General features: G+C 42.5%; 1 protein-coding gene across 13 annotated transcripts in view; it reads left to right on the top strand.

Annotated features, from left to right (window-relative positions):
* The window catches only part of WDR17 (WD repeat domain 17), a 69,521-nt gene that overhangs the window by 25,240 nt on the left and 19,417 nt on the right, over window positions 1–24,864 (top strand). For 12 of the 13 annotated variants that reach the window (XR_013225213.1, XM_077302428.1, XM_077302427.1 and 9 more), the window contains exons 2-14: window positions 2,367–2,495; window positions 4,639–4,822; window positions 6,314–6,544; window positions 8,410–8,661; window positions 9,852–9,974; window positions 12,567–12,754; window positions 13,189–13,357; window positions 14,261–14,352; window positions 15,501–15,583; window positions 19,015–19,101; window positions 20,474–20,638; window positions 24,319–24,521; window positions 24,674–24,823. Coding sequence is in view for 12 of the 13 variants with exons in the window: in XM_077302426.1 (XP_077158541.1) it covers window positions 2,367–2,495; window positions 4,639–4,822; window positions 6,314–6,544; window positions 8,410–8,661; window positions 9,852–9,974; window positions 12,567–12,754; window positions 13,189–13,357; window positions 14,261–14,352; window positions 15,501–15,583; window positions 19,015–19,101; window positions 20,474–20,638; window positions 24,319–24,521; window positions 24,674–24,823 (2,056 nt within the window). In the remaining variant the exon portion in view is untranslated. The remainder of the gene's footprint in view (window positions 1–2,366; window positions 2,496–4,638; window positions 4,823–6,313; window positions 6,545–8,409; window positions 8,662–9,851; window positions 9,975–12,566; window positions 12,755–13,188; window positions 13,358–14,260; window positions 14,353–15,500; window positions 15,584–19,014; window positions 19,102–20,473; window positions 20,639–24,318; window positions 24,522–24,673; window positions 24,824–24,864) is intronic. The other variant, XM_077302432.1, reaches the window with a different exon arrangement.

The raw sequence follows: 24,864 nt of genomic DNA, 5'->3' as shown, positions 1-24,864 counted from the left end.
ATCTGTTATTATCTTAAGTAATATATAGTCAGTTCCCATCGTATGTTAGCCCTATCCTAAAAGATGCTGCTGTCTTTCCCAAGAAAGACCGGGTAATTGCTCCACTATTCGTCACTTTCTTCAGGTGGTAGCAAAAGATGGAATTGTGCCCTTTACCATGATGTATCTGCTAGCAGGTCTTGGAATTTTTGTGCTTCTTGATCCACCAAACTCAGCAGCGTTGCCTGAAGCTTTTTGAGTGGAGTATTTTTTGCAGCCTTACTGTCAGAGCCCACAAAGATGTCTCTTGGTTGCTTCTTGCATGCGGTCGCCTTTGAGTAGACTCTGTATACTTTGTCAATCCAAATCTCTACCCCCTCTAAGTAGTCTTCCAGACTTTCGGTGATTTCCTTCCTTAGGTGTGTCTTCCCAAATTCTTCCGAGATGCCTTTGATTTTTACGCTCCTAGCTTTAGATTCTACTTACAGGGCTTCGGGTTTATCTTCTACCACTCTCTCCCACTCCTGTTGATTAACTTCCAGATGTTGGATTCTCGTTTGGTGTGTTGCCAGCTGAGTTGTGTTTTCATCAGCTGTTTTTTTTCAAACCGTCGATACTGTCTGAGAGCTCTTTCTTGGTATCTTGTATTTCCTTTTCAACCTTTTTGACTACTTTCAGTATGAGTTGTGTTTGTATAACAAACGAAACATCTGTGCATTAGTTAAATTTTCCATTGCCGTAAACAGTCACAGATCACAGACGCTTCTTGCGAGACTTCGGGCGATAAGAAATTATCAGTTAGTCGATCTCCGTATTCTGTCAACATCACCCGTTGAGCTCTCCTTAACTAATTCTAAAGTTCTTTCTTTTGTTTGTTTTAACGAGTGTATTTATCTAGCTTGCCTCCTGTCCAAAGAAAGAATTCCCTTGTAAATTGGTTAGGGGGGAAGAAGGGGGGCAGTGCCTGGCTTTAAGAAAGAGGAAAGTAAACAGAAAACTCACAGTCTTTGCGTTGTTAATTCATCAGACTTTGGCTCTTAAGCTGTAAAGAGATAATCTGGGAAGAATGCAAGATTTTATGCGGTTGGTCGTTTCAAGCTTGGAAATTTGTTTACAACAAGGACACCATTATGGCCTCGAGCACAGGCAGCAGTGATCTGGAGAACTTAGTCTCCACAGATCTGTAGGACCCTCAGGATGCCGTTCCTGGTCCCTGGGGTGACCAGCGAGCGAGATTTGCGCATCCCGCTCAGGTCAACCAGGTGCTTCTGCTCCTGGCCCTCTGCTTGGCTCGAGAGCTCATTACAGAATGGGCTAGCACGGTGCCATCTTCAGTCGTCTCCATGAGGTGGCTGTTTTGTGGTCAATAATTGTTACAGCTGTAGGTTTGCATGGAATGAAGCCTATTGGCAGGGAGTCTGGTGTTCTATCGCAGGGGTAGTCAACCTGTGGTCCTGCAGATGTCCATGGACTACAATTCTCATGAACCCCTGCCAGAAAACGCTGGCAGGGGCTCATGGGAATTGTAGTCCATGGACATCTGGAGGACCACAGGTTGACTACCCCTGTTCTATCGGACTCCCTGGATTAGGGGCCTCACTATGAGGGGGTGCATATTCGAGCATGGCTTACCAAGCTGGAAGGCCAGGGGCTTGTTTGCCAGGTGTCCTGGGGGCAGTTAAATAAGGTTGGTGCCTGTTGGCTGCCCCACATAGGCTGCTGCCCTTAGTGGTGGACTTCAGTAGCCAAGGAGATCTGTTCTCTTACCTGGGAATGGTGTGCATCCCCAGAGCGCCTCTGGTATGCATCCCCAGAGCGCCTCTGGCTTCTACTAACTGCTACGTCAGATTCCCTCTCCCATGCTGTGCCAACCCTCCTATGGGGAGGTAATAAAGCTGTGGCCTTGTTCATCCCAACATTAATTTGTTGCATCTTATTCTGGCACATAATGCCCTCCTGAAAGTCAAAAGCATGTGCTGGTTCTGTATAACAGGTGTTGGGTTAAACAGTTGGATCCTTGTTAAGAACTGATATTTACCAGCTGCATTTATACAGTTATGGTGGTACTTACTAAATTCAACCTATCTATTACAATACAGTCCTAAATGCAGACAGATTCAGGTGGGTAACTGTGTTTTATGTTTTGCATGCATGTGAAAAATTATACCCAGAATAAAACTTTATTGCTATAAAGGTGAAATTTGACTCAGAGTTGGGGGTCAAGGAGATTGAAGACAGAAGGATGTAACTCTTAATTATGATTGCACTGTTAACATATTATTGTTTCTGCTTTTACCTGACCAAAAGGCTCATGAATTAAGCAATGTTTTGATCACATTTATTGCTGCATTAGGCTAATTAAATTTAATCACGCTTTGTTTTTGTAGGCAAAAATGGCGCAAGTTAAACAAGTGGGCCTTTTAGCTGCTGGGTGTCAGCCATGGAACAAAGATGTCTGTGCTGCTAGTGGAGACAGGTTTGCCTACTGTGCAACTCTTGCTATTTATATATATCAGGTGAGTTGGAATTTGTCAAGTTTATATTTGAGGGGTTTCTTTTCTTTTCTTGCTGTTATACATTCATACAAGGCATCACTTCATGGTCAGGTTGTCCATTAGTGTCTGAAAAGCATCAGTAGAACAAAAGCAGAATGTTTCATCAACTTGGCTCAGCATTTCAGGTCAAAGTAGAATGAATAGGGTTCTGCGGTAAAAGTATTTTATTTGTTTAAAACGTTTGTTAACCAGCTTTTTTCCTCGCAAAACTCAAGACAACTTCCAGTCTGTTGTTACGTGCCCTGAGCCAACTGGGAAGGGCAGGATATAAAAATATAATAATATTAATAATATCAATAAACATCATAAAAACAATAAAAACAAGTATAAAACACTTTAAAAATCACACATTTTAATAAAACCTTTTCAGATTATAATGTACTGATGTACTGGCCAGGTCCTCCCAGCTATCAGCAGGGATGGGAATCTAATCAAGTTCCAGTTGCATGAAATCAGTGACTGCTGATATGAATTTGCATCCTCATCTTCTTCGAAACATCCGTCCAGCAAGTACAGCTCCTATGATTATTCCAGTGGGGTTTTGTTATTATTTCATATCCCACTTTTTTCACACTGGGGCTCAAAGCAGCTTTCCATATGAAGACATAGCCTAAGGCACAGACAAACAGGAGAATGATGAAATGGCTTCAAGAGCAGGGTTTTTTTTCTCCCTCCCCGTCTTTCTTGAAAGATCTTCCTCCTTGCTCTAGGTCAGTAGTTCTCAGCCTTCCTAATGCAACCTAATGCAATACAGCTCCTCATGTTGTGGTGACCTCCAACCATAAATTATGCAAGTGTTCTTTCACAAAAATTAAACTAAAACTGACCAACGGCGTGAAGATCCATTGTTCATGATTGTATATAAATTGGTCTTTTCCCAGGGTTTCTCAGTTCAGTTCTGTGTTTTGTCTCATCATGCCGAACTCACTCTTTTCCGCTGCTCCAGACAAACACTCTATTTCGATCTACCCTGCAAGGCTGTTGTGTGCCCCCCCAGCCAAGCTGTGACCCCTGTTGCGACCCCTGTGAAAGGGTCATTCGACCCCCAAAGGGGTCCCAATTCCCAGGTTGAGAACCACTGGTAGATGATTATCCTTATGCTAAGAGCTAAAGGACAAGAGCTGTTTGACTTTTTCGCCCAAGAGTTTGCAGCTGTGGGCTTGCTATGTAGCACAGAAGAAATTAACACATTTAGATGGCCCTCCATTTCTGTTAACTTGCTAGCAGGATCTTCCCCACTTTCTTCTTTCTGAGCAGTTGCACTTAAAGTGTGTTATTTAGTGTCTGTGAAAGCACCTCTGTGTGTGTTTCCCCAAGTCCTGATCCCTATTTTTCTTCTTCACTTTCTTGTTCATGAGGGTTTATCATTGAATCCCTATAAAAACAAATTTATTAAAAACATACAAATCAAAATTAATGAAGCAGTTAGGTACAATACCAGTGTAAAGTTAAACTTGCCATATTCTTGTAGTATTTTTCTGCGGCTTCCCTTTAAATGAGTGTGTTGTCTAATCGCCAAAAGTGCTTATGAAATACAGAGAACTCTTTAAAGAATATTTAGAATAAAGAAGTCACCTTTTAGAAGAAAAACTGAAGAAAAACTGAAGAAATCTGCACAAGGCACACAAGCAGAACCCTTTGGATCCTAGCAAGTTACTTCAAGATCGACCTTTACATATATAACTTTTTGTATTTTTTGCAAAACAAAGATATAATAAAAAGAAAATGCAGAAAAGAAACATTGATTACATAGAAATATTTCTCCCCAAGACCCTCTTGATTATGTTGAAAGGTTTTTGAGACTGTTTACAAAATACTATAAAACTTATTTCTGTTGATATACTTTTACATATATCTGTTCCATTTTGCTGAATAGGTAATTCTAGACACTGCAACCCAAGATTAACCATTTTTGATTGGCCTGATCTTTAAAAACTATTGCAATCCTGTTAGCTGTCACTAAAATGCACCCCACTTTGAAGCTGCTGCCATAACTTAAAATACATTTTATACTGTTTTCCTTTAGCATTTGCAGGATTAGCAAACTAAACATTTAAGATAGTTCAGAATTTAAAGAAGTGATAAATTTGTGTTCCCTTTGTAGCTGGATCATCGGTACAATGAGTTTAAGTTACGAGCAATTATGTCTGAGCATAAGAAGACAATCACAGCCATTTCTTGGTGCCCCCACAACCATGATGTGTTTGCAAGTGCTAGTGCAGACAACTTGGTAATCATTTGGAATGTGGCTGAACAAAAAGTTGTGGCAAAACTTGACAGTACTAAAGGTAAGAAAGAAATTGAACAAAATAGCACACATTTCCCCACAATTTACCATATTTGCTGGCGTATAAGATGATTGGGCGTATAAGACGACCCCCAACATTTCCACTCAAAATATAGAGTTTGTTACATTACAGTACTATGGGCAGTTATGTCTATCCCAACTGAAGTGCACCCAGTGTATAGGACGACCCCCCCCCCCACTTGGAGGCATGTTTTTCAGGGGGGGAAAGTAGTCTTAAACGCCAGCAAATACTGTATATCTAAACTTCTCAAAGTAGTAAGTTTTGTTTGCCATAATTCAGTGCCATAATGCAAAACCATTATTTTTGCCTCAGGTGAAATGTTTGTGATTAGTTTGCTAAACTAAATGTGGCTGGCGATACGTCCAGCCTTCTACCTAGAATGGAGGAATTGAAGGTGCATATTTTTCATCTCTTATTCTATCATAGAAATACAAATACTTGGTTTACAGCTAATGTAAAATTCTGACCTTTTTGAGGCATGTTCTTAAAGTGACATTTTCAGCAACCAGGTGCAGCTCCCTTCAGTGCTGGTTGAATCTGTGGCATCTGTCTTTCAGCTGCCTGATTCTTATGTCCTATACTTTGGCCACTGAAATTCAACAATCACCATTGATTCTGTTTTATGCTCTTCAAAATGTCTCTTTAGCAGGTTCATCTATTTAGTTATGTTGTATAGCCAGATTTAGAAGAAGAAGAGTTGGTTCTTATATGCCGCTTTTCTCTACCCGAAGGAGGCTCAAAGCGGCTTACAGTCGCCTTCCCATTCCTCTCATCTCATTTAATCAGGCTATTCCAGTGATTTTTGTTAACGGTTATGGTGTTCTGATTCATGCCATGAAGTAACTTCCTTCCTCCAGGTAGAAAGCAAAAACATATTATGAGCAAACTTTGTCTATGTAGGTTTTTAACCTATCGATAGGGTAGTCTACATGTATATTAAATGTGATTTGGTGTGATGCGTGGAGGTAGGGCAGAATAAGGTGAGGCAGAAGAGTGCTGTGGCAGAAGCAAAATATAAAAAAATAGCTTTGCTAGTTCATGGCTATGAACCAGAGTCTAAGAACAACCTAATGAATATCTCATTTGTTGCTACATAAGAGTAGCATAGATCTGTAGGGTAGATCATCATAACTGTGTTTATACATTAGTCTGATTTTAAAGGATCCCCTGGAGGAATTCTTATTATAATGAAACAGAAGGTTCAATATGCTATGACATAGAATCCTGCTCACTAATGATTCCTACCTATTTTATGTGGCCATTTCTTTCCAATGTAATGTTTTCCAAATGTATTGGTTCACATGAATTGTTCCTGTGGAGGGAAAAAATACATCAGAACCAACTTCTATGTTTGTAAGATTCACACTGAAATGTGCTATAGCTTAGGGGAGGTGGAATTAATAGCCCTCTTCATTTGTGTTCAGTACCTGAGAAATGATAGCAAATGTTTTTTTTTTTTTAATGTTTCAGGGATTCCTGCTTCCCTTAGTTGGTGCTGGAATGCAGGTGATTCAGTAGCATTTGTCTCCCATAGAGGCCCATTGTATATCTGGACAATTTCGGGACCAGATGGTGGTATAACGGTACATAAAGATGCCCATAGTTTTTTGTCAGACATTTGCCTATTTAGGTGGCATCCTCAGAAGAAGGGGAAAGTAGTGTTTGGACACACTGATGGAAGTCTTTCTATTTTTCAGCCAGGTAAGAGCTCCATTTTAAGGCAGCTAGCATGTAGATAGAAATCTATTGCATGGAGTAGAGGGGGAAAAAAATTTTTTTCATGAATACTTTATTCCTAATATATGTTATTTATTGGGGGGGGGTTAGAAATATCAGGATCCAGCAACACTGATTTAGTTTCAGATTAACAAAAAACAAGCACACACGGAATTAATATGATGATGCATTGGAAGCAAAGTTTTCTTATATCAGCTGCATTCAAACATAAGGGTATAATGTGTTGGAATTTTATAAGACAGGATGTAAACAAATGCTGTGTTGACATGGTAATTGAGATTTTCTTTCTCAGATCCTTCAGTTGTGCCAAAACAGAGCTTTAGGTGCATTTCTATGGGGCTCCCATTGAGGCACCATAACGTATTCATTTTCCTTGGGGAGTAGTCCCTGACCATGTTCCTATGCACAGCTGCATCTTCCATTGAAGGCAATGCTTCTGGGTAGGAGAGCTGTATCTGTGCCTTGAAATTCCAGTTCCTGGAATTAAAAGACTTGCTCTGTAACATTGGATTTTAAAAAGTTAGGCAAATGTGGAATGAGAGCTAAGAGATACATTTATGCAGCATAAGAAGCTGCTGCAAAGCTGTATCTGTTTATATCAGAAGCTAACTTAGTCCTTTTAATTTTTAACAAGGTCTTAGTAGGAAATTACAGAGAATATTCTCCTTCCTTGTGAGCTTGATCCTACAATGTGCTGTTTTGCCCTCCCACAAAGAACTGAGCACCTTCAGTACTATAATTTAAGCTTGAGTCATCATTGAATAACTAGCAGGATGCAACAGAGTTTTCTAATTGTTAGTATTTAGCGTTTTCTCCGGTGTGTTCACTGTTTTCAGTTAATTAACTCTCTGTGGTTAGTAGTGACACAAGGGAACATTGCATATCGTAAAGAAGAAAAGTGCGTTGTTGCTGATGAGAACTATGTGAAATTGTCACTTAATATTTGGCTCTCCCACACTCAAAAATCTTGTGAAGCCAGATTTGATCCTATGTTTGAACTAGGCATGCATTATATGCTCCAGTAAGTCTTATTGAATTCAACAGAGCTTCCTCCTAAGTAAATGTGAAAAGTTGTGATGTAAACAAAAGAAGAATGATGTTGATGAATGTGAACTTTAAAAGAAAAAGGTTTCTGATATGCTCCATAGATTCATATTGCTCCTGCTGCTGCATCCTTCCAGGGTTATTTCTAGAGACTCAACTTGAATTAGCAAGAGCATTAAAGTCTTTGGCCTGGTAGCTTGAAAACTTTCAGGCTGTATAGTTTACTGTGGGAAGAAAGATGGTATGGTACAGCTCAATCTTATCATTGGCCATTTTGGAAGAAGGGGTAGGTTGACATGACTATATATGGTCATATAACGTGATAAATGTTTAACAATTTTAAAACCAAATATTAAAAAGTAATTAACTTCCACCCCTTTGGGAAGCCTTTCAGGGGCCATCAAGAAACCCCAGGGCTTCACGAAACGCTGTTTAATAAAACCTGGCTTATTGAAAAGTCTCCTGGAATGTGATTAAGTTAGATGAGGAGTCTAAGGGAGTTGGGATTAGGGTAGCCAGCTCTGGATTGATAAATACCTGGATACTTTGGGGTGGAACCAAGAGCGGGCGGGATTTGGATTGGCAAGAGTCCTCAGTTGAGTGTAATGCTATGGAGGCCAGCCTCCAAAGCAGCCATTTTATCCAGGAGAATTGATCTCTGTCACTTGGAAGGAAGTCTTTTAAAAGATGATGTTTGTTATTAGTTTGGGGGATCTAATATTCTTCTTAAATTTCAGGATATATTTGGTCTGCATTTAAGGAAAATTTTCTTTTTAATTTTCAAGGTTCTAAGAGTCAAAAACATGTTCTGAGACCAGAATCTCTTGAAGGGACAGATGAGGAAGATCCTGTTACTGCCTTGGAATGGGACCCTCTGTCAACAGATTATCTTCTTGTTGCTAATTTGCATAATGGGATCCGTCTAGTTGATTCTGAGTCTCTGTCCTGTATCACAGTCTTTAATTTTCCCAGTGCAGCAGCATCTGTACAATGCTTAGCTTGGGTTCATGGTGCACCTGGAATGTTTATCACTGGAGGTAAAATCTTTTTCACCTTGTTGTATAAGCAATAAGACAATATACAGTTAAAATCCATTGCAGTGATATGAGGGATAGACATGTTCATTTTGTGTCTTTGTGTATGCTTGAGACACAAAGCACATTGATGGGAAAGTCAGAAGGCTGTTACACTTCTTTGGAATGGGGATAACTGATTTAATATTTGATTTTCTGATGGATTCATTTGTGCTGCCATGCTCACATCTGAACACCGCCCGTGGCGCCACGGGCGCCACGGACTAAATAAAAGAGTAAGGCGTTCTGGGGCGGGATGTGTCCGGGATGAGGAAGGGTCCGGATTGGACCCTTCCTCATGACAGACAATCGGAGGGACCAATCGGCAGGCGCGAAGCGCCTGCCGATTGGTCCCTCTGATTCCCAGCCCCAGCAACTGCGAGCCGCGCGCAGCGCGGCTTGCAGTTGCTCCTGGCCTGACGCCCGAGGGAACCTCAGCAGAGTGCAGCTTCCCGGGGCTCCGATCTTCCCACGCAGGCCGCAGCCCCCGCGCACCACCCCCTCGCCCCCAACTTACAATGGTCTCCGCCGTCCTCGCAGCCGCTCCCGGCTCGCTTCCTGCCCCGGCTTCTGCAGCGCAGCCTCTCGCGTTATCGTGCAGCCAACAAGGTTCCAAGAAGAAACAGTCCACCAGCGGCCCTGCCAGCAAGCGGCCCGATGTGCGGGCGCGGCTCGCGGGTGCGGCCCGGGCGCGGCCCGCGGGCGCGGCCCGCGGGCGCGGCCCGGGCGCGGCCCGTGCCGGTCCCCAGCCTCAGAAAGGTTGGGGACCACTGCATTACAGAGTGCACAGATTTCAGAGTGCACAATGATTTCAGTTGTTAGCCAGGGCTGCCTACTTAGGCAGAGAGCCGCCGCCCGACAAGGTCAGTTTCTAGCGCCCGCTGTATTCGGCATACAGCGGGCTATATTACTAGTAATAAGATAAAACATTTGTTCTCTTCTTAGAGAACTGGATATAGGGCCTTTTTGGCATTTTCTATACATTTTCCTCTTTGAAAATGTTTGTGCTACACAAATGCTTTATGTATTGGTTATTTGTCTACCAAGACAGATATGTATTCACCAGCTTAGTTTATTACTGTTGCTATTGCTACTTTTTTATTTATTGTATTATATCTTTTGTATGTTAATCGGAGAAATTCTTTTTCATATAGATTCACAAGTTGGTGTGTTACGCATTTGGAATGTGTCTCGAACAACACCACTTGATAATTTTAAATTAAAGAAAACAGGCTTCCATGGACTACATGTTCTTAGTTCTCCTCCAAAGTCAAAATGTAATTATTAATTTTTGTTATTTTACAATACAGAGATTTAAAATGTTTTTTTTTTAACTATGCCAAATCAACATACCTAACCTGGTCTGCACTGAGCCATTGTGATGTACAGTTAAGATAAGAATCTGGAGACCCAGGTTCAAATCCCCATACTGCCACAAAAGCTTGCTGAGTGACTTTAGGACTAGTAAATCCTAGTCATGTGCATACACACACAAAAAATTGTACCAATTCTGATTCTGCCTGAAATGATTCAAGCTAGATCCAAAAAGTTTCAGGGGTTTTGGACATGCATGCTGCCTCTTAGGTTCTCAGGAAAAGCTTTCTGCAATGGTGGAGGGGGAGCATTTAAAGGGGGGATGGATGCCTAACAGCTGATAACGACAGCCATGCTGCCTGTTCCCTTTAAATTCCTCTCCACCTGGGAGGAATTTAAAGGGAGTGGGCTGGGCACCAATCATCTGCTACTTGGTGCATGCTGTTCCTCACTTTCTCAGGAAGTGCCTGAGAAAGTGGAGGGATGCATTTAAATGGGCCAAATCATTGCTGAATTGTGATTTAGCCACCCTGATTTGGACCATTTGAATGCAGGGAATGGGCAAGTCAGCTCCTATGAGCAAAAAAGTACACAAATCTTTATTGATTTGAGTGATTTTCAGTTTATATGAGTTGATTTTCCCATCCCTAGTCAACCACTGTCAGTCTAATCCTTAGAGGGTTGTTATTATGAGGCTAAAATGGAACAATGTAAGCTGCTATGGGTCTCCATTAAAGAGAAAATCAGTTCATAAATGAAAGAAAAGAGCATTTTAACATAATGTGCATCAGTTAATGGTTGTATGATTCTTAAGGAATCAAAAGAAGACAACGTCCTTTGGAGTAATAGAAATTGCCTTGTAGGTTATTTGACATATAATATTGATCAACATCTTATAATGCAAATTAAATATCAATACAATTATCTTGGATCTTAAATACAACTTTGGTAAAGAAAGTATGCAATGCACCCTTTAAAACAATTTTAAAAGTTTGTATCTTTGAATACTCTACCCCATTCTCTTTTGTTCTTTCTCTGCCTTTTCTATCCTTCCTCTCAGTTGTGTTCTGTCTCCCCTCTTTCCCTCTCCTTAGTTGAAACATCACTTTCCCTAGGCTAGGAAGGTAGTAGCATCTTTGGCCTATTAATGGCAGGAAGAGTACCCATGATGGCACCGCAACAACTGTGCTTTCCAACTGGGTCCCCTCTTCCACTAGAACTATATCATTACTGTGGAAGCATCATTGTCTACTTCTGCCTAATTGAAAAAGTTTGGAAAGGCAATATCATTCTCTTATTCTTCCTAAACCACAAAAGTTCACTGTGGCAATTGAGACTATGGAAGTGGTACCATTATGTGACTTCTCACTCCAAGGCAATTGCTACTGATGCTCCAGGAATTTCCCTACCTGGAGATAGCAATTCTAGTACTGTCCTTCTGGGGCTGCTGTTTTGTGGTGACACCCATTCTTTGTTATCCACATTTTTAAAATGCCCAAAGGCTTCAACAAGACTCGTACTCCTGGTGTAGAACAGATGGGACCTATTTTCCGCATATGCAGCACCATCACTGTGAAGTAAATCACACAGAAAAGTTACTTGTACTAAATATTAATACAATGTTAAGACTTTTGTTACTCATTACAATGAGTGGTGTGGTGATAGCAAGTATACTGCGAAAGTTATTAGCCTTTCCCATTTGTTCATGGCAAAGTGTTCATTGGACTGCAATGCTATTTCAGTTTCTTGCTTACATCTTTGAAGCTGCTAATGATTCTTCTGTCCTAATTACTCCCACTGGTCTACTGTTGCATCATTTAACAATTTGTCTATTTTGTCAACACTATTATGGCAGTCAACTTTCGTTTCCAAGGTCTTTACTAGCTGAACTGATGCATATTTTGGCCCTGTTATGTGCCAGGTGCTTTATTACCTATCCTTTGTTTTCTCATCTGCTTTTGCTTGTGTCCATAGCTTGTTAATACTATAAACTATGTTATTCAAATCATCATTTAATGATTAGCAGTTTGCCTTATCCATGGTTCCTTCCTTATCCATGGTTCCGCTATATATTAGTGAAACAGCCTTGGGGGTGGAACGTGTGCAGCTGCCCAAGTTGGAATAGGGCCAATGAGGGTGCAGCGTTGCCCTGCCAGACCGCACACGAGTCTATCACTCCTGCTGTGAGGGGGACACAGACAGAGCTACCCAAGCTGTTGACAGAGATACAGAGAGAGCTGCCCCTTCTGCAACAGAGGGAGGGAGAGAGAGACAGAGAGAGCTACCCCAAACTGCACACCAGACCTCCTTCCCTCCTAATTACCTGCTACGCCTTCTGCTGCGAGGCACACTGAGAAACACTTAGTGAGAGAGATCTGTACCTCCCGGTGTTCCCTGGGTCCTAGTGCCCATTTTATTACTGCTTGCAAAATGAGTTCTCACATCCATTTTTTTGTTTTGTTTTGTATCTGGTTATAAAACGTTTAAGTGTAAGATTCATTACACCAGAAACCTTTCAACTACTATGTGCTAATATGTTTTATCTTTTAATTTAGCATTTTCTTCACAGTCTCCTAATAAAAATCATCATATGTCATCTACAAGTGAGGCCATCCCTCCTCCAACTCTAACCCAAAATCAAGCCTTTTCTCTCCCTCCTGGGCATGCTGTGTGCTGTTTCATGGATGGTGGAGTGGGGCTTTATGACATGGGAGCCAAGAAGTGGGATTTCCTTAGAGATTTGGTATGTTTACTCTCATTCCTGCTCTCTTAACTAAGGTGCATAATCTTTAAATGATGTCTCATAATTATCCCTGTGGATATACTGGTGTGGAGAACGCATGATCAAGCCCCTCAAAGAACCAGCTTTAACACACATAATCATATTAACACAGATTTGCAGCTACTGCCGTCATCATATTTCTTGATACCGATGGCTGTATCAATGCATTGACTGTAGCACACATGTGTCCTCTGCCCAGATGCATTGCTGGTAATGCAGGGAGAGCAGTACATGGATAAGGTATAGAACGTCTGAAACCTCCTAACATAATTCATTATTTGTATATTTTCTGTGTGCTGCAAAGCTTTAACAAAGACATAGAAAGCTATGGTAGAAATGTCATCAAATATAATTTTCCCTAGCTGTTATAATGGGGCTTTCCTCTGTTCTTCTAGGGACACGTTGAAACCATCTTTGATTGTAAATTCAAACCTGATAACCCTGATCTATTGGCTACAGCATCATTTGATGGAACAATAAAAGTGTGGGATATAAACACATTAACGGCGGTCTACACCTCTCCTGGTAATGAAGGAGTAATATATTCCCTTTCATGGGCTCCAGGTGAGAATTTTTCTGTTTTCATAATTCCTTCATCGTTTCTGTATACAAAAGATGACACTGATAATGGGTTATAGGTTTTCTATTTTTCAGAATGGTAAATCACCATTTGTTGAGTGTACAGTGATTCTGTACAAGCGCAGGATTCATTGTTTGATTTTTTAAAGCCTGTTTCTAGTCACTAAGTTTGCAAAAGGAGAAGCCCAACGATTAGAGTTCCGGTGGCCCAGAGAAACAGAATAAACAATGGCAACAGTGAATATCTGCAATAAATGATAGAAGACAAATAAATATCAATGTGCTTAATGTGTCTGATTCATACCAGTTGCTGCTGCTTTGGTTAGTGTCAAGTTTGGTTTACAGCCATCAAAAGTTCTCATTTCTGCATTTTTAAACACAAGGCAGTGTATATAATTTGAATGAAAATGCTAAATAGCAGCACTTTGAAAGCTGTTGGCTTAAAGTTGGACCGCCCTGTAAAGACAAAGAGATAAATAATAATATATAACCAGTGTCATGTAATGAGAAGTGACAGGCATCCTGTTATCTCTTTATGAACAAGGAACAGTGAATGTATTTAGCACATTTTGTAGAAAGAAGCAAAGGAAACTAAACCTTGCTTGATAGCATTAAAACAGGAGCTGGAACTGAATGACAAGCAGGAGAGCAAGGGGCTCCTCACTATGCAAATCCATTGCAAAAATAGTCAGCCAATGTGTTGAAGGAGTCTTCAGAGAGGAAAGCAGAATAGTGTGTCTGTGTTTGGGGGAGAGGTTATGACATTGTTTGGTCAGTTCTAGAAAGTTTTTGAAAAATGTGACCTGTTGTTAGCCTTTGGGATAGCAAAGGATGGGTATGTTCTTAACTAGACTCTTTCTCTTTTACTTAATAAATGCTTTCCTAAAGGAGACTTGAACTGCATAGCTGGTGGAACTTCCAGAAATGGAGGCTTCATCTGGGACATCTCGCGGGGCAAAATGATAACCCGTTTCAGTGAAGTAAGATGAGTTCATTATGTTTTAATTCTTGTAAATAAGATTCTAGCTCTAATTAATGGTTGTTCGGGGAAATATTAGCCAATGTGTTTACTGGTAACCTGTTTCCCCAAAGAGCAGTAAACAGAGCAGCTGTATGAACAGCAGTTGTACAATAAAAAACTATGATTTTTCCTTATAATTCCATGTGTTTTATCTTCAAATCTTGACTGTGTGCATTTTACATTCATTTGAAATAGCCTTGGCTCATCAAGAGCCTCTTGTGGCGCAGAGTGGTAAGGCAGCCAACATGCTGTCTGAAGCTCTGACCATGAGGCTGGGAGTTCAGTCCCAGCAGCCGGCTCAAGGTTGACTCAGCCTTCCATCTTTCCGAGGTCGGTAAATTGAGTACCCAGCTTGCTGGGGGGTAAACGGTAATGACTAGGGAAGGGAATGGCAAACCACCCCGTATTGAGTCTGCCATGAAAACACTAGAGGGCATCACCCCAAGGGTCAGACATGACTCGGTGCTTGCACAGAGGATACCTTTACCTTTACCTTATGGCTGATCCATAAACTGAATATAGTAAAAATCTAGAGATAACCAAAATGGGGGGAACATTTCATTCTGTTAAAACTTCAGTCAGCTTGCTTTCAGGGTTTTTGGTATAGTATTCAGATCTAGGATTTTCCAGAAATGAAGAAATGTATGTATGTATGTATGTATGTATGTATGTATGTATGTATGTATGTATGTATGTATGTATGTATGTATGTATGTATGTATATAAAGTCAGCCCGACTCTGGGCTTTTCCTGCAGCATGGTTTAAACTGTGCAGCAAGAGAAGCTGGCCCCAGGATCTGCATGCAGTGAGGAGGTCTCTCCTCATCACGGGCAGACCTGGCGGGAGCTCTGACCTCCTAGCACCCCAGTCAATCCTGAGCTGGCTCCTCTTGCACCTTAGTTTAAATCTCAATGCAGATTGTGGAGGTTTGTGAAGAGCAGAAAGCTGAGATTTAATTCATTAGATTTCTTGTGGAAATATATATATCAAATTTAAAGGCTGGGGAAAAGAACCATGCTAGGAAAAATAAATTTCACAGAACAGTGGATAAGACGAAAAAAGGGGTGAACTATTTCTTATTGATAGGCATTTTGCCTTTTTTGAAGCATGGAAAGAGCGGCATCTTCTGCATTGCATGGAGTCATAAAGATTCCAAAAGGATAGCAACCTGCAGTGGTGATGGATTCTGGTGAGTTTCTCTTTGAAGGTGATATTTACTATCTAGTGATCTTTAGTGTCTATTGAAGGGAATCTTTGCTATAATTTTGAAATAAATATTTGTTTATTATTTGATTATCTGGGGAAATTTGATCATGGGTATTACAAATCCATACACAGAGCCCTTAGTAAGATTATTAAGATTAGAAGACTAAATTCGAAATTTCCTTTCTGCATTTAGACTGGGCAAGATGGTTCATGTGCATTGCGTACTTCCTCTAGGAAAGCTGCATCAGACATTACACTTTTGCGACACAAAGAAAGGTGACATATTGGGGTGGGGGGAACATGCAATCCACATAAAAGTTATTGTGTGTGCAGGGCTGACTGCATGTTCCCAGCACGTGTACTTTGCATGGAAAACCAATATGCATGATTGTTATGGGTGTGGAGCTGAGATACAAACATGTTTCCCAGGTTTTACTTCAGAATGGCCACCTATAAGGTTGAGTAGCTAGGAAATTATTTTGAGGTGGAAATAAATATTAAAAGAAAATAATTTCTTCAAATTCATATGAAATCTTTGATCTTGGTAAAAATACCATCTCTTAATAGCTAAGTGAGACATTATCATTGTATTGTGTTGGTGCATCCTGAACACTTTGATTCTTGACTTCATTGCCTACATAAAGGTCTTGTTATGATTCCTCAACCATTACAGACAGGCCAATAGGAATTCCATAGTGTGACTAGTCTGTTGTCTTCTTTCTTGGTTTCCAGGGGAATCTGGAATATCATTTTTTCACAATATGAGTGTATCCTTGGTGGAAAATTACTATGATATTGCTAGTGAAAGCAAAAGGGACTAACCAAAAGGTGCAATGAAAACCCTTTTAATAAATCCCTTACAGTTGTCTAGTGTGTTTTATTTCTGTATAGTTTTTCCTCTGTGAAAGAGTGCATGGAAGATAATCTATGAAAAAACTTTAACTGGTACAAACCATACACTATCATCCTTTATTATATTTCTGTGATAACATGGTGTTCTTTAACTTAGCTTCCCCACAACCACACAGTAGCTGCAGATAGTGGGTATCTTTATAAAAAGAGACCCCACTGTGGGGTCAAGTGAGGAAGGGCTTCTGTCCCTCCCCCCCCCCCAGCTCTTTTTCCACACACAAACAGTTCTGAGGGTATAGATCAAGATGGGTAGCCATGTTAGTCTCTCTGGGGCCATACAAAAGAGCAAGAGTCCTGAAGCACTGTAACATAATTTATGGCAGGATATGAACTTTTGTGAATTACTGCTAGCTTCTTCAGAATCTTTCTAAATTTTCTGAAAAAGTGAGCAGTGACTCATAAAAGTTTATACTTTACCACAAATTTTGTTGGTTCTGGAGAAGAGTTATTTCTCCATTTTTTGTTCCATGTGGAATATTCTGTGCATGTGGAGGAGAAAAAATGTGGAAATAACCCCCCACCCCAGTGCTATGTGGGCCTTTCATTCCCCTCCCCATGGCAATATTTCAAGCCTGTTTGAGTTCTCCTTTTTCAAAAAAATGAAGCAATTTCCTGCAGCTATTATTGGCTGAATGGAACCATTAGCATGTGGCTTGAACCTTATTTATTTATTTATTTATCATACTTATATACCGCTTTCCCCGGAGGCTCAGGGCGGTTTACATCATAACGAGGAACAATACATAAAACAGTCTATAAAATCATGTAATAACCTTATACTAGTAACTAATAATCTTAGTAGCAGCGCGTAACATGCATTCAGAATAATTTAGATTCAGGCATTGGCATATCTAGTTTGGAAGAATCTCATGTCTATCTGATGCCTTGGGGAGAACTATCAGTCACAGTAGCTAATATAGAACCATATGGACCAAAAATCTGACATAGCACAAGGAAGCTTCACACATTTGTATGGGTAGATTCTGAAGAAGCTGTGTTGGTCTGAAGAAAAAGAACAAAGTTTGGGTCCAGTAGCACCTTTAAGAGCAACAAACTTTAATTCTGGGTGTAAGCTTTTCATGTGCTTGGTATCTGATGAAGTGTGCATGCACATGAAAGATTATACCCAGAATTAACCTAGTGGTCTTAAGGTATCACTGGACTCAAACTTTGATCTGTATGAGTATATGATCACATGTATTATAGTATTTCTGAACTATATGTGTACAAAAATGATGTGTTATATATATATGAGAATCAGTATATCTCATCCTAAGTATGGCCAAACCTATGGATATTTAAATCTAGAAAATGGAGCTATAAATAGAAACAATATATCTTTTTTTGGGGGGGGAATCCTAGGTTTCCAGGGGGACAAATGAGCTCTAAATAAATTGAGAGGGGTGTGTGTATGTAAAACTGCCCAGAAGCAGCACCTGTAGCTTTAAAAATGGATGTCATCATGGTCACTGATAGACAACCACAGCAGTATTGGCAGACTTCATGCCTTGGTTGGTTTGTGTCAGTAAAAGGCCCAGGGAGAGAACTAAGCCTTTCCCTGGTTGTTTTAACCTCTCTGGGGCCAAGCAGTAAGCAACCACTGGACAACTTGCTACCACACAACTTACATGACCTATCGAGGATTGGCTTGCTTACCACTGTTCATCAGCAGCCACCCCATGGAAGACAGTGTAGTACCATAGACAATAATTTCAGCCTAGAATCTGGGAGAACCAAGATCAGATCCCCACTCTGCCATGGAAGCTTACTGTCAGCCTACTTAGCTATTGTGAGGATGAAATGGATGAGAGGTTGGTTGATAGGTATGAAAGAGAGAGAAGGAACAAGGGAAAGATATGGGGGGGGGGTTCAGAAGAAAGGAAAGAGGAAATTAAATGAGTTATCCCATGTAAGTCCTTGTGGGTTCTCCACTGCACCACTGGGACCATCAGCTGGCACTGTGCAAATGGACGATAGATTTCCCAGATGGAGGCTGCCAGGAGAAGGAAGGAGAGAAAGCTGAAGGGGGGCAGACTAAAGCAGGACAAGGGAGAAGGTATGGGGGCTTTCAGGGCGGCGGGGATGAGTTGCCCCCTTGCAAGCCTTGTGCAGTACAGTCTATTTCTGGGCTTGGATCCTAAGAGTCCCATGTGCAAGAATGGAAATATAGTGAAAATATTTAATGGTGCATGGTTCTTACCAGTTGATTAATCTTTTTCTTGGATTTTAGTGCACTTGTAATTCCTCCCTAAAGAATCAGCCAAGCAAGATAGAAATGTATTGTGTATAACTGTAGGGAATTATTAAATATATATATATATATTTAGTACATCTTTGGGCTGATTCCTTTTGCTTTCTTTGTTGATGGTGTGCCATCCCTTCCCCATTCTTCCCTATTTTCCAGAAAGCTGCTGCTGTTAAATAAATGAAATTACTTAAATACTTGTAGTCTAAATGATTTGAGAACTTCTGGCTTATGTTTCCATATTGCAATTTATTCAGTATTATTCGGACCATTGATGGCAAAGTTCTCCACAAGTACAAACATCCAGCTGCAGTTTTTGGCTGTGATTGGAGTCAAAACAATAAGTGAGTAATGGTTCTATATACTTGTCATACACTTCAGAAAGTCTCAAATAATAAAAGGTAAGGCAAGCTTTTTTTACAATTAATATAGTGTAATACAGTCACTTGATGTGACCTGCTTCAGTAAATCTGCGGTAACTTTAAAAAGACAATTTGCTCTCTTTTAGGCCTGCCTGGAAATGGTGTAGTTACATCCTTGAATGGCTTGACAATATTGTGAGATCCTAACATCTTAGGAAAGTTTGGTTGATGATAGGCACCTATCTAAATTTTGATCCATATTCATTCTGATGTTAACTCAGTAGAGTAATCCTGTGATCAGAATGACAGTGGAGAAATGAGAGGGATGTTTTGAAAAATTGGCTGAACCCAGCAATCTTATTGTCATCACAGTTAAAATGATACTTCTAAACCATTTAGTGATCTGCAAACCAATTGTCTGTGAGTACATTCAACTAAAACTTGACACTAAAACTTGTTCTGGAGGCTTTGGGAGGATCAGACAGGTCAATTATCTTTATTTGGGGGGACAGGGCATGCTGGGCTGCCCCAGCGTAGTGTGCCCATGCACGCTTTACGCTAAGGCCAGGAGGGCCGGATCACTGCCATCCGAGGAAAGCAAAGCGGTGTGGGGGGAGGGGCCAGGGAGTGGGGAGGCCAGGCCCCTTCCACACACACTGGTGGGGGCAGGGGGTCACCGTTGCCAGCTCTGCGGCTCCACAGGTCGGGGCTGGATGGGCCGAAAGACGATTATGCACAGCGCTGGCCCGCCCCTGCCTGCCCCCAGCGTACCCAGGAAGCTGCGGAAGTTCCCATGTTTGCTTAATGCAGGCCTTCCATAGCCCTGAGACGGGACGCGCCCGCACTGGCAGTGGCAGCAAGCATTATTGGGGATTTTCCCTGAAGCGCTGCCACCACCAGCATGGGCATTATGGCCCATGCATAATGGGCCTAGTTCTGGTATGTGTTGAATAGTGTCTTTATTATAACCTTGCATTAGCTTGAATGGTTAATTCTCATGCATTGCCAAGTATAATATTTTACAATTCACTTTTTGGGAGTAGATTTGTTTCCAAAAAGATCTACAGACCTATTTATTGTTAAATGTATGTAGCGCCCCAGAGAATCATTGAAAATGGTATACTAGGAAAACTTGCTGTTTAAAAAAGTTGAAAGCCTTGAAAAGTTATTCCTACCTTGGGTATTATCTTTAAACCGCTCCTGTACAGCGGTCTAATTAAAAGGGTAAGGGGTAAAGGGGAGGAGAAAGGGGCGGGCTCTGTCCAGGATAATTGGCCCCTCCGAGTGTCACTCCAGGGCCAAGTAGCGCGGCTCCCCATTTCTATCTGATGTGCAGCCTGTTCTCCTTTTGCAGAGATATGATAGCCACTGGATGCGAAGATAGAAATGTTCGTGTCTATTACCTAGCAACTAGCTCTGATCAGCCACTGAAAGTGTTCAGTGGGCATACTGCAAAAGTGTTTCATGTAAGATGGTCTCCTTTGAGGGAAGGAATCCTCTGCAGTGGTTCAGATGATGGGTAAGTGTGGTGGGATAAAAGTGATATTACTCCCAACATGAAAAATGCTGGTTTTGATCCACAACTAATGGCTTCAATAAGAGAATTATTTTTCATTTCAGAGGAATGTGAATGATTTTCACTGTTGATACAGTTAGGTAGATCATATAACTCTAGTACCAACTACAGGACAATTTCTGTAAAAAGCAAAACCAGACTGGAAGTGAGCAGCTGTGCAAGAGAGCCCCTGTTAACTGATGACTCATGCCTCAGTCATGTTTGGAGAGTGGAACTAGTGGTTGATGCCTATTGTTTGCAGTGTTGCTGGGACATGGACACATGATCATGCATGAATTAATCATTATCTGAATCCATCCCAGTACATCAAAAATATAGCACGTATGTTGCATGTGCTGTTGTGGGATGTGAACTGTGGCCAATTTGGAAGGGGTTTTGTTATTTACCTTTTATCTTCACTGAGGGACAGCCTCTCTGTATACACCCCCCAAACAGCTCTTCATTCAACAAGTTCCTTCTGATGATACCTGGCCCCAAAGAGATGTGCCTGGTCTCAGGATTAACACAAGTTACTTCCTTTTCCCCCCTGGTCAAATGATTTGTAATTGACAGATCCTACAGAGTAAAATTTGCAGCAAGCTATGTTGCTGGTAATACTTAAAATTAAAGATTGGGTCTACATATACACATTTTTATTTTTATTTTTTTATTTATTATTAGATTTATATACCACCACTCCCAGCAAGCTGGCTCGCAGTGGTTCACATTATAAAAAAATATCCCATAAGATTTCTAGATTTCTAACATCTCAATATTCTTAACATACAATAAAATCCCCACAGTAATCATACCCTTAAAATCTTAACACCGCCCGTGGCGCCACGGGCGCCACGGACTAAATAAAACGGTAAGGCGTTCTGAGGCGGGATGTGTCCGGGATGAGGAAGGGTCCAGATTGGACCCTTCCTCTGGACAGACAATCGGAGGGACCAATCGGCAGGCGCGAAGCGCCTGCCGATTGGTCCCTCCGATTCCCAGCCCCGAGCAATTGCGAGCCGCGCACAGCGCGGCTCGCAGTTGCTTCTTTGCCGCCGGCCTGACGCCCCGAGAGGCCAGCACGCATGGCCACAACAGAAACCTCCGGGGAAACACCAACATAAAAAAAAAATAAACAGACGAAAAGCGCCATTCCCTGGCGCGCCTCGCATTAAGCAGCCGGCCTGGGGGCTCCCAGCCCACATGGCCGCTAAGGAGACCTCCCGGGAAACACCAACATAAAAAAAAAAAAAGGCCGGCCGCTAGGGAGCCCCCGGCCTGACGCCCCGAGAGGCCAGCCAGCATGGCCCCAACAGAAACCTCCGGGGAGACACCGACATAAAAAAAAAAAACAGACGAAAAGCCCCATTCCTTAGCGCGCCTCGCATTAAGCCGCCGGCCTGGGGGCTCCCAGCCCACATGGCCGCTAAGGAAACTTCCGAGGAGAAACAGACATACAAAAAAAAACAAAAACGAAACGCACCATTCCCTGGCGCGCCTCGCATTAAGCAGCCGGCCTGGGGGCTCCCAGCCCACATGGCCGCTAAGGAGACCTCCCGGGAAACACCAACATAAAAAAAAAAAAAGGCCGGCCGCTAGGGAGCCCCCGGCCTGACGCCCCGAGAGGCCAGCCAGCATGGCCCCAACAGAAACATAAAAAAAAAAAAACAGACGAAAAGCCCCATTCCTTAGCGCGCCTCGCATTAAGCCGCCGGCCTGGGGGCTCCCAGCCCACATGGCCGCTAAGGAAACTTCCGAGGAGAAACAGACATACAAAAAAAAAAAAAACGAAACGCACCATTCCCTGGCATGCCTCGCATTAAGCAGCCGGCCTGGGGGCTCCCAGCCCGCATGGCCGCAATGGAAACCTCCGGGGAGACACCGACATAAAAAAAAAAAAAAAAAAAAAAAAACCCCGAAAAGCAACATTACCTGGCTCGCCGTCTATGCAGTGGTCCCCAACCTGCGGGCCGCGGCCTGGCGCCGGGTCGCGAAGGCCATGGCGCCGGGCCGCAGCTCCCTCTCCCCGCCCCCCCCCCCCCGCAGTAAAAAACTTCCCAGGCCGCAAGCTTGCGGCCCGGGAAGCTACTTACTGCGAGAGGGCGGGGAGAGGGAATCAGGGCCGGGCTGCGCCCGTGCAGGCCGCGCCCGCGCGGCCCGATCCGCGGGCGCGACTCGCGGGCGCGGCCCGATCCGTGGGCGTGGCTCGCGGGCGCGGCCCGATCCGCGGGCGTGGCTCGCGGGCGCGGCCCGATCCGCGGGCGTGGCTCGCGGGCGCGGCCCGATCCGCGGGCGTGGCTTCCGGGCGCGGCCCGATCCGCGGGCGTGGCTTCCGGGCGCGGCCATCCGTGGGCGTGGCTTCCGGGCGCGGCCCGATCCGAGCCGGGTGCGGCTCGATGCGCGGGCGCGGCCGCCACCAACAACGGGCTGAGCGTCTCCAGACTCCAGTAACCAGCTCTCTCCTGCCCTCCAGCCCGGCTGCCTCTGCTTCCTGCCTTGCACACGCACTCCGGTAAGCCACGGGCCGGGGGGCGGGCCAGGATTACTCGCTGCCGCCTCCCCAGATGGCCAACACCTGTCCTCGGTGCTCTGGCCCCGCTGGCACCTCTACCTCCACAGCCTCCCTAGAGCCCGCTGTATTTGGATTACAGCGGGCTTATTTTCTAGTAATCTCCATAAAACAGCAATAAAAATAATAGTAACAATAATTAAGAATTAAGATGGCAGTAATAATGACTCGATTTTCCCTATCTATTCATAATAGGCATCAATAGGGTCGCAATGGGTCGGACATGACTTAGCAAGTAACCACAACAAGGGTTGTAGCACCACATAATCAAATAGAACAAGGATGGGGGATAGATACCCTTCATCCAGGCCCAGCCTAATATAAAATTGGCTTCATTGTGTGTGTCTGACTTTCCCACCCTAATTCATTTGTTGCTGTATTCTCTCCTATTCCAAAGCCACAGAAATCAGGTTCATGTCATAAGTTACATTTAAGATTAATATGGCCTGAGCTGCTGGCGGAACTTCCAAAGTTCTGAAGGGCCTGCAAAACTGTGCTCTTCCACCAGGCATTTGTTTGTGATTCAGGGTTGCTCCTCTAACTATGGGCCTCCTTGCCTACACCTCATTGGGGGTTCATTAACCCCCTGGCAAATGAAGAGATAGCTGAGGGAGTGATCAACACAAAGCTAGGTACTAAAAGTTGCACCAACCTCAGTATGTGTTAGCTTCCCTGTAAGAGTGCACAAGTTGACAGGGGATAGACTTCCTGCTTGCATGGAGATGAGGGGTGAGGAAAAGTTGAAGCATGTGTGAGGCATGGAAATAGCTTGTTGAATTTTCTAGAGGCCTAAATATGATGTCAGTCCATGGGTGTGTTAAGAGCCAGGGCAAGGGCAAATGGCCACAGTTATGTGAAATTAGGTCCTATTACTTTTCATATTGCAAACTTAAATGGACTCCGGGGAATGGTAGAGGACAGGAAGGCCTGGAGGATCATTGTCCATGGGGTCGCGATGGGTCGGACACAACTTCGCACATAACAACAACAACTTTTCATATACCTTGCAATGCTGTTCTTCTCACGAATTGCATTTGAATTAAGTGTTAATAATAAAATATTTGTTTCTCATATGCAGTACTGTTCGAATATGGGATTATACTCAAGATGCTTGTATAAATGTACTTAGTGGTCATACAGCACCAGTGCGGGGATTGCTGTGGAATACAGAAATACCTTATTTGCTGATATCGGGCAGCTGGGATTATACAATCAAAGTATGGGACACAAGGGATGGAACTTGTCTGGACACTGTATATGATCATGGTGCAGATGTCTATGGTAAAAAATTTTTTTTAAAGTTTTTTACATATATAGCTACAAATTTTCCGTAGATCTTATTTCCTCCCAAAAATTCCACCCACTATTTTAAAACTAATTCTACTAAAACTATTTATGTAGTTGATTTGATATTAAAATTGTTCTTCTTTTAGGATTAACTTGTCATCCTAGTCGTCCGTTCACTATGGCATCTTGTTCTCGAGATTCCACTGTGAGACTTTGGTCATTAACACCTCTAATAAATCCTCTTCAGATAAATATCCTGGCAGACAGACCATGGGATGAGATTATTGGAAATACTGGTGGGTAAATAGATATGTGTGTTATAATCTGGGGTGTGTGC

This window comes from Paroedura picta, chromosome 10, assembly GCF_049243985.1.
Source record: "Paroedura picta isolate Pp20150507F chromosome 10, Ppicta_v3.0, whole genome shotgun sequence".
NCBI classification, from domain to species: domain Eukaryota; kingdom Metazoa; phylum Chordata; class Lepidosauria; order Squamata; family Gekkonidae; genus Paroedura; species Paroedura picta.
The sequence above is the reverse complement of the archived record's forward strand: the minus strand, read 5'-3'. Positions and strand labels throughout refer to the sequence as shown.